The 14,751-nt window shown below is 42.7% G+C and overlaps 1 protein-coding gene across 1 annotated transcript; it reads right to left on the reverse strand.

The window, feature by feature from the left end:
* Positions 1-3,149: 3,149 nt before the first annotated feature.
* PPP1R3G (protein phosphatase 1 regulatory subunit 3G) lies at positions 3,150-5,790 on the reverse strand. Its single transcript, XM_075828452.1, has one exon. It carries the CDS (start codon positions 5,593-5,595, stop codon positions 4,432-4,434), a length of 1,164 nt encoding a protein of 387 aa, XP_075684567.1. The 5' UTR covers positions 5,596-5,790; the 3' UTR covers positions 3,150-4,431.
* Positions 5,791-14,751: the final 8,961 nt, after the last annotated feature.

Consider the following 14,751-nt stretch of genomic DNA (forward strand, 5'->3'; position numbering starts at 1 on the left):
TATAAGGCCCTCAATGCCACTTCAGAACTGAACTGGTCCATGAAAAAATAGGTTTTGGAAACTTCTTGAAAATGTGAGAAATTGCTGCTAAAGATCTAAGCCTTGTAACGTCCTAGAAAAATAAAAGGATGTTCAAAAAAAACTATGCCAACATAAAGTAGACATATGGGGAATGTTAACTAGTAACTATTGTGTGTGGTATTAATATCTGTTTTGCAAGCAGATACATTCAAATTTTGAAAAATTAAATTTTTTGCAAATTTTCTCTAAATATTTGTGTTTTTCACAAATAAATACTGAATTTATCGACCAAATTTTTTCACAGACGTAAAGTACAATATGTCACGAGAAAAAAATCTCATAATTGCTTGGATAGGTAAAAGCATTCCCAAGCTATTACCACATAAAATGACACGTCAGATTTGAAAAAATCGCCTGCGTCCACAAGGCCAAAACAGGCTGTGTCCTGAAGGGGTTAAAAAGTTAACATGTTTTTTATCGCACAGTAAACGCTGTAAACTTTAATCCAAAAAACAATGGAGGAATCGCTTTCCATTTTACCCCACAAAGAAAGGTTTCCCAAATTTCCACTACATTATATGGTACATAAATGGTGCCGGGAAATACTACAACTCATCCTGCAAAAAACAAGCCCCTATAGGGCAATAGCGACCAAAAATTTAAAGTTATGGCTTTTGGAAGGTGGAGAGGAAAGAAACGAAAGCGAAATTCCCAAAATTCCTAGGGGTTAAAGAAATATATTTTGCAGTTTAACCCCTGCCCGACATCCACCGTGTATATATAGAACGAGCGTGTCAGATGTGTGTTACATCTGACGCTTTAGGGTAACGAGCGGGATCCCGCACATTTAACCTGTTAAATGCAGCGAATAGCGACCGCAGCATTTAAGTGTCTAGAAACAGGGGGACGGCCGCCTGTAACATTTCAACAGCCCCCCTTGTGACGCGATAGGGCGGTTCCATTGGTTGGCATGGCAGCCTGGGGACCTAATGAAGGCCCCCCAAGTCTGCCATCTTTGTACTCCTATGAAGTCCTGCCTCCAGCAGGGCTTCATTGGAGACTGTCAGTATCACAATATACTGCAATACATTGGTACTGCAGTATATCTTGCAAGCGATTCAACGATTGCTAGTTCAAGTCCCCTAGAGGGACGAATACAAAATTGTATTTTTTAAAAACTGTAAAATAAAGTTTTTTAAATAAATCATTTTTAATTTTTTATTTTTTTTAAAAGTTAAAAAAAAACAAAAAACCTTTTCCCATTTTCCCTCAAGCACAAAAAAAATAAATAAAAGAAATTAAACTTAACTGGCATAGACTTGTCCGTAAAAGTCTGTATTACTACAATACATCTTTAGCCCACACGTTAAACGCAGTAAAAAAAATAAAAATAAAAAAAAAATCACTAGAATGGCTGTTTTTTAGTCACTTCATCTCCAACAAACAAAAATGGAATAAAAGGTGATCAAAACATTTCATGTACTCCAAAATAGTACATAACTACAACTCGCCCCCAGAAAAAAATAAGCCCTCATACAGCTCAATGGACGGAAAAATGTAAAAAAAAAAAAATCGTTATGGCTCTCAGAATGTGGGGACAAAACTCAAAATTGTATTTTAAACAATCAGCTTTTTCCTTTTAAAAGTAATAAAACATAAAAAAAAAAAAAATTGGCATCACTGTAATCACATTGACCCACACAATAAAGTTAAAGTGTAGCTAAACGTTTGACAAACTTCTGACACATCATAGTGACATGTCAGAAATGTTGATTGGTGGGGGTCCAAGCACTGAGACCCCCACCAATGGCTAGAACGAAGCAGCTGAAGCACTCGTGTGAGCGCTCAGCCGCTTCATGTCTGTCCGATACATTGTCTTTCTGGAAAAAGCCGAAGTATGGGCTCATAGACTTTCTGTTGAGTCCGTACACCGATACATTTATTTACGGGAAAAGCCGAACAGACACGAAGCGGTTGAGCGCTCACACGAGCGCTTCAGCTGCTTCGTTCTAGCAATTGGTTGGGGTATCAGTGCTCGGACCCCCACCAATACAAACTTCTGACATGTCACTATGACTTCAGAAGTTTGTAAAAACGTTTAGCTACAGTTTAAAGTGTCGTTTTTACCGCACGGTGAACACCGTAAAAACAAACCCCCCCCCAGAAGGTTGAGGAATCACGTTTTTTTTCCTATTCCACCCCACAAATATTTTCTCCCCACTTTCCCAATCCATTATATGGTACAATAAACGGTGGCGTGAAAATTTACGAAAAACAAGCCCCCATACGGCAATATTGATGGAAAAATAAGAAAGTTATGGCTTTTGGAAGGTGGGGAGGGAACTAAAATGGAAAAAAATATATAAAAAAAATGGTGGCGGCAGGAAAGGGTTAAAGAACCTGTCGCTTGGGTACACAAATACTATTCTATCCCCACTGACGGCCAGTAACATTTTTCTGTGGTATCATATTCGGCCTTGAAAAATATAACTATCAAGCATGCTAGCAAGGGCCCCAAGATCTCCTCCTTCACACCGAGCTGCCTCAAGGACATGAGAACGGATACTGAGGACTACAATGTCTACGTGTCGGCTTCTGGATTGGCTGGGAAAGGAGTTCCAGATACAGAATTGTTACAGGTGTTCAGTCTAAAAACCTATTTTTATCTGATTAGTCAGAGGCGCTCCATATAAGCTACAATTTACATTTTTGTTCAAGCAAATCAAATAATATTCATTTTGGAACACCTAAAATTTATAGTAGGTTGGAAACGACTCCTTATATAACACATTCATAGCATCTGAATAGGTTTTACAGTATATGGTGGTTGTTGATACAGCAAATGTCATAAATCAGGGCAAAAGTTGCAGACGACCTGCTCCTGTTTGGGAACTGGGAGACGAGAGGCACTACAAGTCATGATTTAGTAATGAAAACTTGGCAGCTTTATGGAGTACAGCACTGGAGACTGTAAATAGAAAATTGGCTGTGTGCCCATCTCGCTTTTCTATAAACACACAGTAAAACTAGTGCAAACCACCAATGAGTCTCTTATTTCGCGAAAACAAAGAGTAGATTGGTAAACCTTGGCCTCGTTACATCAAACACAGACATTGAACCGTGAAACATTGCAGGAGAAGCAGGACTTTAATTCTGTAAAAATAGGAAAGTGCATAGATTAAAGGAATACTGTAAAGTGCATACAATGTAACACCCCATAGGATGAACACAAATCTCATACAAAACTGCGCAAGCCTCTTGTATAGAATCACAGTGCCAATGACCATTCCCAACAAGCAAACATCTCACAGAGCCGCCCTTATGACACTGCTCTGAGTAAATCCCCCCAAGATAAATGTCCCCGAGTTGTCCTGGATACGCTCCCCATTTCTTCCTTATATCCTGGGAAAGTGGAAAAAGGGACAACAAATAAGGCCACCAGTACAGTTCCCACAATTTGTCACCCATCTTTTTCTAGTACCGAATGGCAAATTTGCCTATACAGTTATTCTGGCCATACTGCTGCTTAGCTATGCAGGTACGTCAGTGTAGGAAAGTTGGGTGATGCCCCTGTATGAGCGGTAATGGTGGTCACATTGGTCGTCATTCCTAGATACACGTATCAGCAAACAGGTGAATAAAACGTTTTAACAATTTGACAGAAGACATCTCAAGGCCGGAGAGAAGTTTTCTTATTTTTGGGAGAAATGCTCTTAATATTAATACTATCTTGAGAAGGATGATGGTCGCTAGAGAGGAAATAAAAACGGAATACATTCTAGGACTTCCCATTTAAATTGATGTGCCAAGGGGAAATGTTAAGTGCCATCCTCCGTCTCCATAGAAGAATTTTTATTCCATCATCCTCTAATAAATTACTATATTACCACCAGACGATCTACAGATTATGTGCACAATTTCATCACCAGGTTTTAAAAGTAGAGAAATAGTTGAAATTAACCTCATCCTGAGCATCGATACGATATTACACAAAGAGATGTCAACATTTTACTTAACAATGTCCCACTGTCCTCAACGGATCATGTGTCATTGTCATACTCCACTGAAGCCTTCAGGTGTCAGAATCCGCGAGTCTCCCTTATATTCCTGTGCGGCTTCTATAAACCGTATTGTGTAGTAGATTTCACAACTGCTATGTGAAGTAAAGGGTTGCACACATTGCCTGGAAGCGGGGGGAGTGGGGGGGGGGGGGGACGACACTTCTCCATTATACAGTGCAGTAGATCAGGGCGAGGGGAACCAAGCAGCTGCCAGCCTAAATGTGTAGAAGGTGCTCTTCTGCTGGGCACTGGCCCAGTCATTGCCATCGTGAGTCTCAGAGGGGATATGCATCGACCAGTTAACCCTTTCAGAAGCGAGTGTGTTTGCTGTAAGTGACATTGCTGTGTGCTACCAAAGCCGGGGACCCTCACTCTCCTCCTGCTCTAAACTTGAAGGCTGGACTTCCGGCAACATGTTCCGCTGACAGCTCACCGTGTAGTTCGCCCCCTGGTTGTTGTCCCAGATTTCTTGCCCATGGCCTGTAGAGAAGCATATGGCAAAGTGTATGAGAGAGGTAGAGGGTGGGTAACACAGACTAAAGTGGAAGCGTCGAGTGCCAGGGGCAGAGCACACAGCAGGACTTTGCTGGGCAGCAGATGCTGGGCAGTCCAAGAAAGACAGCCACTGATTGAAAGTGTATCGAATTTTAACCTGGTCATTCTCTCCTGGGTCCTTCACCAAGACATAGCCGTTTACCCCCCAAGGGGAGGCAGACACCTGCTCCAGACACACCCTCAGCTCATCCAGCCTTGCCAGCAGCTCTGCAGAGAGGGGGCACTCTGAAATACACCTTTCCTCGAGCAAATTAAGCTCGTGCCTTGGCACAGCCACGGTTGGGGGGTAACTCTGCAGCCGGGCTAATACAGCCTGGGGTACCAGGGGCTCATCAGAGGGCAGAAAGTGTTTGATACTGGCGAGGCATAAGCCAAGCGAATCCGCAAACTGCACCTTCTTCTTTAACTTGCAGCAACACATGAGAGAGTCGTCGTCCTCCTCAATATCAGCCTCCGGGATAGAGTTCCATGGCAGGGACCGTGCCCTCCTGCGGGGAGACTCTTCTGTGCTCAGGGGCTCTGGGTACCTGGAATCAGGAAAGTGCAGCTTGGCATCTACGTGATTGCGCATGGACGGTGTCATCCTTCTACCTTCACTACACCTTTGCTCCTGTATGGACGGCTCTTCTTGCTCAGCCAGGTGCAAGGCGCTCAGTTTCCTCAGCAGTTCTCCCGGGTTAGATTCCTGCTCCAGCAGGTCGCTACACTCAGGTGCTGCGCCGTGCAGTGCTGCTTGCTCCTGGCACTGCACTGTGAACGCTTCCAGTGCACTTCCCGGGGCTTGTTCCTCCTCCCAGTCATGGTCGTTCATAGTAGCAGTCCAGTCATGAGGCGGACCCGGTGGGCGCTCAGCTTCACCGCCGACTCGTTGCGGAGGACTCGGCTCATACGCAGCAGCGTTCTCCTCAGCGGGTAGCTCACCCAGCAGGCGCAGACTCTGCATCTCCATTTGGGGCATGTATAATACACTGCACAGCGCTAACAGGAAACCGCCATGTTCCGCATGTATGCTCTACGATGAAGGGCAGCCGCTACTTCCATACCATCCCTGCCGCTCTCCACCTCCGGGTTAGTGTCCGTGCAGAGCTGCATGTAGTGAGGGCTCCCAAACTTCCTCTCAGCAACAGGCAGGAAGCGTCCTCCCTCCCCTCAGTGACGCCCGCCGCTAGCACCTCCCCAGTCACTTATAGTCCTGCACTTTATTCTTGTTTTTTTTTGTTATTTTTTTTAAACGAGCCCCAAACATGGTTATACTTTGTAAAATGGGTCCATTACAAACACAAATCCCAGGGACTGCAGCTGCCATTAGCGCCCTCGCAGGGAGGGATATATATCAACATTTCTATGCCAGTTTTCTGATGTAGAAAAGTCGCAAAAGGGCCCAAAAGTCGCAATTTACGTTGTGACTTTAGGCCTTTTTACGCCACCCTCGCCACATTTGTGAAAAGGAAGCGTGGCTTCACAAAGGTGGCGGGGCCGCAGCTGTCTCGCAAATTTATTATCATTTACGCCAATTATAGTGGTAGATTTCGATCTGTGGGACGTAGAAAGGTAGAGAAACTTGACGGGAGTATCCTGGTTTTCCCCCGATGGCAAATATCAGGAGAAAAAAGGAACGGGCATATTGGATTTTGACACGCTCGTTCCTTTGTAACCGTAGGTGCTAAGCCACCGCCTTTTTCTCGTCTTCCTATTTAATACACATGCACGCCTCAACTGATACACAAGACTGTCAGACAACGACTAAAGATCAATATCTGTGAAATACTTGATCTGACGGTCAGGTGCAGTTGTTACTTAGATGTGCACCTCATCAATAGAAGCTCAGGTTAAAGATCAAGGCTTAGATCAATCAGTGTTTTAAATAATGCCATTGTCATCCAGATCGACCTGCTTCACAGACCATCCGTGAACAGTTCAAAAAATGGCAGTCTGAAATCTCTAGTCTATGGCCAGCTTATTTGTGATAAACTAATAAGAATTAGACCATAGTGGAAAGTCATTGCCTCCAAAGTCAACTCTCCGGGGAGGACTTTTGTTCGGTTGGCAGACAGGAGAAGAATTCTCAGCTGGGGACACGGCTCTAAACTGGCTGGGCACGCTGGTGTTCGTAAGACTTGAGACCTGATTACTCATAATTTCTGGTGGCCCACGCTACCCGACGATGTTGTGGACTTTGTCTCTTCCTACACGGTGTGTGCTCTAACCAGGTTGCTCACTCCAAGCCTGCTGGCCTGCCCCAACCTCTGCCTGTACCCAATGCCCACTGGCAGCACATTGCGATGGACTTTGTCACAGACCTTCCTCCCTCAGCAGGATGCAACATTGTCTGGGTGGTGGTGGACCGATTCTCGAAGATGCCAAATTTTATCCCGCTGACTGGCCTACCTTCTGCTCCCCGACGGGCAAGTCTCTTCATTTAGCACATCTTCCACTTGCATGGCTTGCCCCTTCACGTCGGGTCCGATCGGGGGGTTCTCTCCCTCCTGAGAGACGTCGGCACTCACTTCCTGGTTCAGAGACTGTCTCCCGCAGGGCGCCCACGCGTGCACGGCCTTAAAGGGCCAGTGCGCGTCGGGTTGCAGACAATCTGCAATTAGCCCAGAAAGCTTCTGGACTACAAAAAGGGTTCTGCCCTCTTGATCATTGCCTGAGCATTGTTGTGTTACCTATAGTTTGTCTTGCAAATGGTCTCCTAGTGTTTTCTAATTCCCAGTGTTACGCGTTCCTGCTGCCTGTACCCTGTATCCCGTGCTACCGTGCCTCTGTGCCATCTAGAGTTGAAGTCGAGTTGTGTCTTCCGCTGCATCTACTGTGTCACACCAGCCGGGTGTCTGTCTACTGCTGGAGCCTCGTCTTAAGCCTGAATCCACCGCTACTGTCTACATTGCCTCAGGTAACCTTTCTGGACTATAGACATTGTATTGTACCTGTTTGGCCAGCTGCTATCCCGCTACGTGGTACGGCCGAGTGGGTCCACACCCCACACCGTGAAACCTATCATCACTATTTAGTTAACAGGAATATACCATGTCAAATCGGACTATTTGCAGTTCCCTATGTAAGGCCCATCATCACCCCCAAAGAAATCGCAGGGTTGCCGATGGGTTGCTATGGAAGCAGGGGGTTTAAATAAAGCCCCTGTGTCTGCCATCAGAGGTCGAAACATATTCTTACACGATACTGAATTCATTTTGAGTGGGAGGACAGCACTGGCGGCACAGTATGAGAGGTAAAATAAGTACATATGGAGAGATACTTAGAACTTCTAATTATGTACTTCTTTAAACTCTCGTACTGTGCCACCAGCGTGGGGCCACCAGGTGGCCTCTAATGACATAAGTTAGGCGCCGGAACATTGAGCCAGTAAGGCTCTTTGAGTGCGCCTTTGTAACATCATTAGTTGCCGAAAACAGACTTAACCCCTTCCCGACATTTGACGTATCCAGACGCCAAAGTCGGGTAAGGGAAGTATGGAGCGGGCTCACGGAGTGAACACGCTCCATACGATGCTGGTGTCGGCTGTTTGTTACAGCCGACACTTCAGAGTAACGAGCGGCATCGCCCTCTAGCGCGATCCCGCTCGTTTAACTCGTTAAATGCCACGGTCAATTTACGACCGCAGCATTTAAATCGTTAAAAAGAGGGGTGCGACCCCCTCTAACAGCTCATCGCGCCCCCCGCAATGCAATCATGGGGGGCGATGGTTGCTATGGCTGCCTGGGGGCCTAATGAAGCACGCCAGGTCCGCCATCTTTGTACACCTATTAAGCCCTGCCTCCGGCAGGGCTAAATAGATGCCTGTCAGAATCACGATATACTGCAATACATTAGTATTGCAGTATATCGTACAAGCGATCTAATGATCACTGGTTGAAGTCCCCTAGGGGGACTAATAAAAAAAGTAAAAATTAGTTAGTTTTTTTTTTATGTAAAAAAATAATATATTAAAAGTTCAAAAAACCCCCCTTTTACCATTTTCCCCTTAGAGCATAGTAAAAAATAAATAAATAAACATAATTGGTATCGCTGCGTCCGTAAAAGTCTGAACTATTACAATATATCATTATTTAACCCGCACGGTAAACGCCGTAAAAAAATAAATTGTAAAAGCCAGAATCTCTATTTTTTGGTCACCTAATCTCCCACAAAAAATGAAATAAAAAGTGATCAAAATGGTATTATTAAAAACTACAGCTTATTCCGCAAAAAATAAGCCCACTTAATCGACGGAAGAATAAAAAAGTTATGGCTCTCGGAATTTGGCGACACAAAATAAATTTCATTATTTACACTTAGGTTTTTACTTGTAAAAGTAGTAAAATATAGAAAAAACTATATATATTTGGCATCGCCGTAATCGTATTGACGAACAAGTTAATACAGTTAATTAGTTGTTTTAATTGCACAGTGAATTCCGTAAAAACGGCGATCAAAAAACCATGGAGGAATCACTGTTTTTTTCATGTTATACCCCACAAATATTTTTTTTCCCGTTTCCTAGTGCATTATATGGCAAAATAAATGGTATTACCAAAAACTACAACTCGTCCCGCAAAAATCAAGCCCTCATAGTACTATATCGACGGAAAAATAAAGATGTTATGGCCTTTGGAAGGTGGGGAGGAAAAAACGAAAATGAAAATCTGAAAATGGGCTGTGGCGGGAAGGGGTTAAAGGGTTTGTCCACAAAACACATGTATCCCTTATACACAAGATAGGGATACATGTGTGATCAATGGGGATCCGACCGCTGGGACACCAGAATGGAGCGTGATGCGCATGCTTGTTCAGCACTCCATTAATTTCTTTGGGACTTCCCCGCCTTCTCTGGCAGCACCCTAGAAATAAATGAGGCACTGATCGAGCATGTGCACCAATGCTCGATTCTCATGGAACACTTCAGGGGATTTTCGGTACCCCATTCTACGCATCACTGGAGGTCTGACCGCTGGGATAGGGGATACATGTGTTTGTGTGAAATTCTTCTTAACAAAAGCCTCAGCAAACTAAGTTTTGCTGAGATATGCAACTTTCTTGGATTTCCCCTATTAACGAGCCAGGTGAGAAATACACCCCTTGCAGTACTGTCCCAGTGCCACGAAGCGGGTTAGTGGACCCACTAGGCCGTACTGCCGTAGCGGGGAGGCAGCTGGCCAAACAACAGGAAACCCCAGAAATACAATGTCCCGCACAAGGGTACCTGGATAGTCCAGACGGTGGCCGCAGTTCTGGCACAGATGGAGATGGGTGCAGCAGATAACACCAAACGTGGCGGATGACACAAGTGTCGCAGGTTGCGCCAGACATGGCGGATTCCTCCGGACGTGGCAGATGACACAGGACATGGCGGATTCCTTCGGACGCGGCAGATGACACAGGAAGTGGCGGATTCCTCCGGACGTGGCAGATGACACAGGACATGGCGGATTCCTTCGGACGTGGCAGATGACACAGGACGTGGCACGACTAGATACTAAAGGCACAGCACGGGAAACAGGAACAGGGAACAAGGCACGGGTAACAACTGGAACGGGAAACACTAAGGGACCATTTGCAAGACAGACTGGAAAAACTAACAACGCTCAGGGAGGTGAGTAAACCCGACGGCCCACGGCCATAGACGCTACACCCAGCCACAGGCTTACACTCTCTATGTACAATATATATATATGTGTAGTGTGTATATAAAAATACATATATGTACATATACTTTATAAAAGTTAGTTTGCTAAGGCTTTTTGTTTGTTTTCTGGGCCTGGATTTCTATGGAATGTCAGGAAGGACTGGTAGAAGAACTTGCCATTCACTCCTTGCTCCAGTGCAGGGTTTACCCAGTACAGCTGTGCTCACTGGGCTATTTAGGGCTGCAGTGAATGCAGTCCAATGTCAGAGCCTGGGAATCCAAACAAGGATAGTGTTGAAGATACTGATCCAAGGAACACTCAACTTGTGAGGAAACCTGCTGTTTAGTTAGTGTCCAGACGGGCAATGTTTTTGTTTTGTTTATATCCTGTAAGTCTTGTATGCTGTATAAGCACTTGTTTATTGTTGGACTATAATAAAAGCCAAGTATGGACTTCAAACTTTAATACAGTATGAATTAAAGAACAAAAGCTTGACCAAACTGCTAGGCTTAGACACAAATGCTGATGTAAAAATACTGAGTAGTAAATTGCCTTCTGTTATCTATCAATCTGCCAGATTTAGCCAAACCTTTTATTTCTTACTTTAGTAAAAAGCCTTTAGAGCCCTAACACCACACAACTTCATAGAGGTTTCTGCCAAATAGCTCTTATTAGCTGACGTAGATAGCTACGTTCAATATGCTGGGAAGCAAAATGCTCTATAACATCAAAGAGTCAATGTAAACTGTTTAACGCTGCAAACAAGCGAGCCTACTTTTATGTAATTGCCGGCTGTAACATTATTTAGAAAGTAGCCAATAATGCTATTAACCACTTCCTGACCAGACGTTTTACTCCCCCTCCTGACCAGGCACATTTTAAAGATTTAGCCCTGTGCCAATTTAATAGGAATATGTTAATCTATTACTCTGCCAACCTACATGTATTAGGTTTTGTTTTTCTTAGAACATATAGGGCTTCCTTATTGTGTATTATAAAAGTGATATTAGACTTTTTTTTAAAAAAATCTAAAAGAAATCTAAAGAAAATAAAAACAAAAATAAAGATGTGAATATGTGAATTTTGGTGACTTTTTTTTTTAACATCTGGTACATGCCACTGGGCAAACACACCTGAACACATATCCGGCAACTTCTGCCGTCTCTAGAGATTCCAAATATGTGTGTGAATTACTTACACACTAAACCCAAGGGGAAGCTTACAATGAATGGTGTGCAAATTGTCTTTTAAAAAAACAAATTTTCCGGAGCTGGTTTGTTGACACCACACTATCATTACAGATGTTGTGAATCGCTAAAACACTGCAAAACCCGCAAAATTAGTATTTTTACTAAATGAGACCCCTCCCAATTTATTCATAAAAAGAGATCGAAAAGATGTTGGCCTTGTATTAATTTTATTTCAAACAATCTATTGCCTTGTGGAAAAAATAGAAAATTGCATTTCTTTTTCTAAGTATATAAATTCAATTGAATTTTTTTGACATTTGGTGCATGCCACTGGGTAAATACACCTGAACACATATTTGGCAACTTCTGCCATCTTCAGAGGCACCAAATGTTTGCGCATTTCTTACACGCTGGGTCCAAGCTGGAGCTTACAATGAAGTGCGCAAAGTGGCTTTTAAAGAGCAAATTTTCCATAGCTGCTTTGCTGAAACATACTATTATTACAGATATTGTGAAGTGCCAAAACACCATAAACACACCTAAAATGACTCTTTTTAACAAATTAGACCCTCCATCCCCACCTGTATATTTAGCAAAGGAAAAAAATTAAACACAAAATACATTTGCTAAAAGCTATTATATTTCTGTGGATCTTTTAACATTAATAATTAAGCTATAAATCAGATTGTTACACATTTACATACTAAAAAGTTACAACTCTACCAGAAAATAATATATTTTCTAAAATGTAAGAGTTGTGTGGTATTCACGAAAACAGTTCTTGACACAGAGTCCAGGCTTTAAATTATATGAAAAGAGAAAACAGGGAAGAGGAGGACAACGATGCTCCTCTAAGATAATATTGTATGGACTAGGAGTCAAGAGCTGTAAAAGGTGAGCTGGGCACAACACTACTGCTTTGCATGGATGATGATAATCTTTGTAGGTGCCGGCTGCCACCCGCTCCTATCCCACGGGTGAAATTCTCTATGCCCGGGTAGACGAATACAGGAAGTGGAAGAAAAATTGCAGCAGTCGGGACACGGCGCCTGACAAGTAAGTACTCAAACGATCTATATATTTTAGTATTTTTTTTGCAAATGACACTACACGTTTCAGGACCGGACAGGTCCCTTCCTCAGGCTCATACCTGGTATGAGCATGAGAAAGGGACCTGTCCGGTCCTGAAACGCGTAGTGTCATTTGCAATAAAGATACTGAAATATATACATTGAGTACTTACCTGTCAGGCGCCATGTCCTGAAAGCTGCCATTTTTCTTACACTTCCTGCAGGCTTTAAATTGGCACTGTGGGCAGTAGAATCTAGTGTCTTTCCTAATGCCATGATTGGCACAAAAACTGCACCTTTTCTGGGGATTCTGATCATTTCCACTTAATGCCACTCACACAGTTTACAGAGCTTGCTCGGAATGTACTGCTTGAAAGCAAGACGGCCTGTAAAATGGATCATGTATTCATTAACAGCTAGTTTTTTTTAGTTGTATATACTTCTGAAAATATTTTATTGAAGTGGGTGATGAGAGGCCTCAATTTAAATAGTCTATCTTGACTTCATCCATCTTGTCTGGGTAAAGGGTGTTGTCACAAAAATGTAAGAACCTCATTCAAATTTTATAGCGTGATCGAGCCATCACAGTAGAAAATACTGGCATATGATGGATTGGGTTGGTAAACCAATATGATCTCATTTCGGATTCTCATAATACGTGGTAGAGCTAGGAATTTTTTCAACGCACAGTAGTGAGTTTTCAGTATCAGGGTTTGGCATATGAGGAGCAAGGATTATTTGCCAGAAACTGCTGGCCATACAAGTTCGTTTTCAGTACTATTTCTTCTAGGAGTTGCTCTGATATAAAAAACTTGGCACATTTACGGCTTGTGTGGTGCATGGAGGAGGAATTGTAGGTGTGTAAATGTCAGAACATGACCTCACTAGACACATTATTTTGGATGGGACACTTTGCATAGAAATCCTGGGTAGATAGATGGTCCTGATGTCAGGGCAACCTCCTACTAGTGATTACAGGTGCCAGGGCTAGGACAGCAAATGGATCTTTGCACAGGGTGAAAAAAAAAGCCTAGCTACAACTCTGGTTGAGAGACTGAGATGTGACTTGGTTCCTGATTCAGATTCCTTGTGACTGTTTACCAGCACAGGCATTGCGCCCAGTCTCAATTATTATCTTATGCTCCTTCCACTGAAATCTTTATCCCACATTTAAAGATTGTAGGATCGCTACTGTAACTTAAAACCTCCAACTGGTCATAATAAATTAGCTACAAAATGTATAACTAAAGTTGATTATCTAGCTAGTGAATACACACTCATACAATTGTTAAACATTTTCTGAAAATAACTTTTCAATGTAAACTTTACTTTTAAAGTGGACATGTCAATGCAATTTGCTGGCATAATTTAGGGCAGAATATTATAGGGACATGTTCACAGTACTATTAGCCCAAACGGCACAAAAAATATTGTGCAATTTGGCTATTAGAGCCTAATAAAGAAGACAGCGGACTCATGATTATAAGTCCACTGTGTGCATGAGGGGAGCGATCTTCTTGCCTCTACCTGTCTCATACCACTCCCCTAATCATTAACCCCTTGAGTACCCAGCTCATTTTGGCCTTGAGGACCAGACCCATTTTTTCAAATCTGACATGTATCACTTTATGTGGTAATAACTCCGGAATGCTTTTACCTATCCAATTGATTCTGAGATTGTTTTCTCGTGACATATTGTACTTTAGTTTAGTGCAAAAATTTGGTCGATAAATTCATTGCTTATTTGTGAAAAACACCAACATTTAGCGAAAATATGAAGAAATTATGATTTTTCCAATTTTAAATGCATCTGCTTGTAAAACAGATGGTAATACCACACAAAATAGTTACCAATTAACATCTCCCATATGTCTACTTTATGTTTGCATCGTTTTTTGAACATCCTTTTATTTTTCTATGACCTCACAAGGCTTAGAACTTTAGCAGCAATTTCTCATATTTTTAAGAAAATTTCAAAAAGCGATTTTTTCAGGGACGAGTTCAGTTCTGAAGTGGTTTTGAGTGCCCTATATATTAGAAACCCCCATAAAACACCCCATTTTGAAAACTGAACCCCTCAAAGTATCCAAAACAGCATTCAGAAAGTGTTTCAACCCTTTAGGCGTTTTACAGGAATTGAAGGAAAGTAGAGCTGAAATTTTCAAATTTCATTTTTTTTTACAAAATTCATATGTAATACATTTTCTTCTATACCACAGAAGGTTTT

This window comes from Rhinoderma darwinii, chromosome 5, assembly GCF_050947455.1.
Source record: "Rhinoderma darwinii isolate aRhiDar2 chromosome 5, aRhiDar2.hap1, whole genome shotgun sequence".
Taxonomy (NCBI): domain Eukaryota; kingdom Metazoa; phylum Chordata; class Amphibia; order Anura; family Rhinodermatidae; genus Rhinoderma; species Rhinoderma darwinii.

What these genes read in the sequence shown, in the direction of transcription:
- PPP1R3G (XM_075828452.1), bottom strand. Translation starts at nt 5,595, where the DNA reads ATGCCCCAAATGGAGATGCAGAGTCTGCGCCTGCTGGGTGAGCTACCC.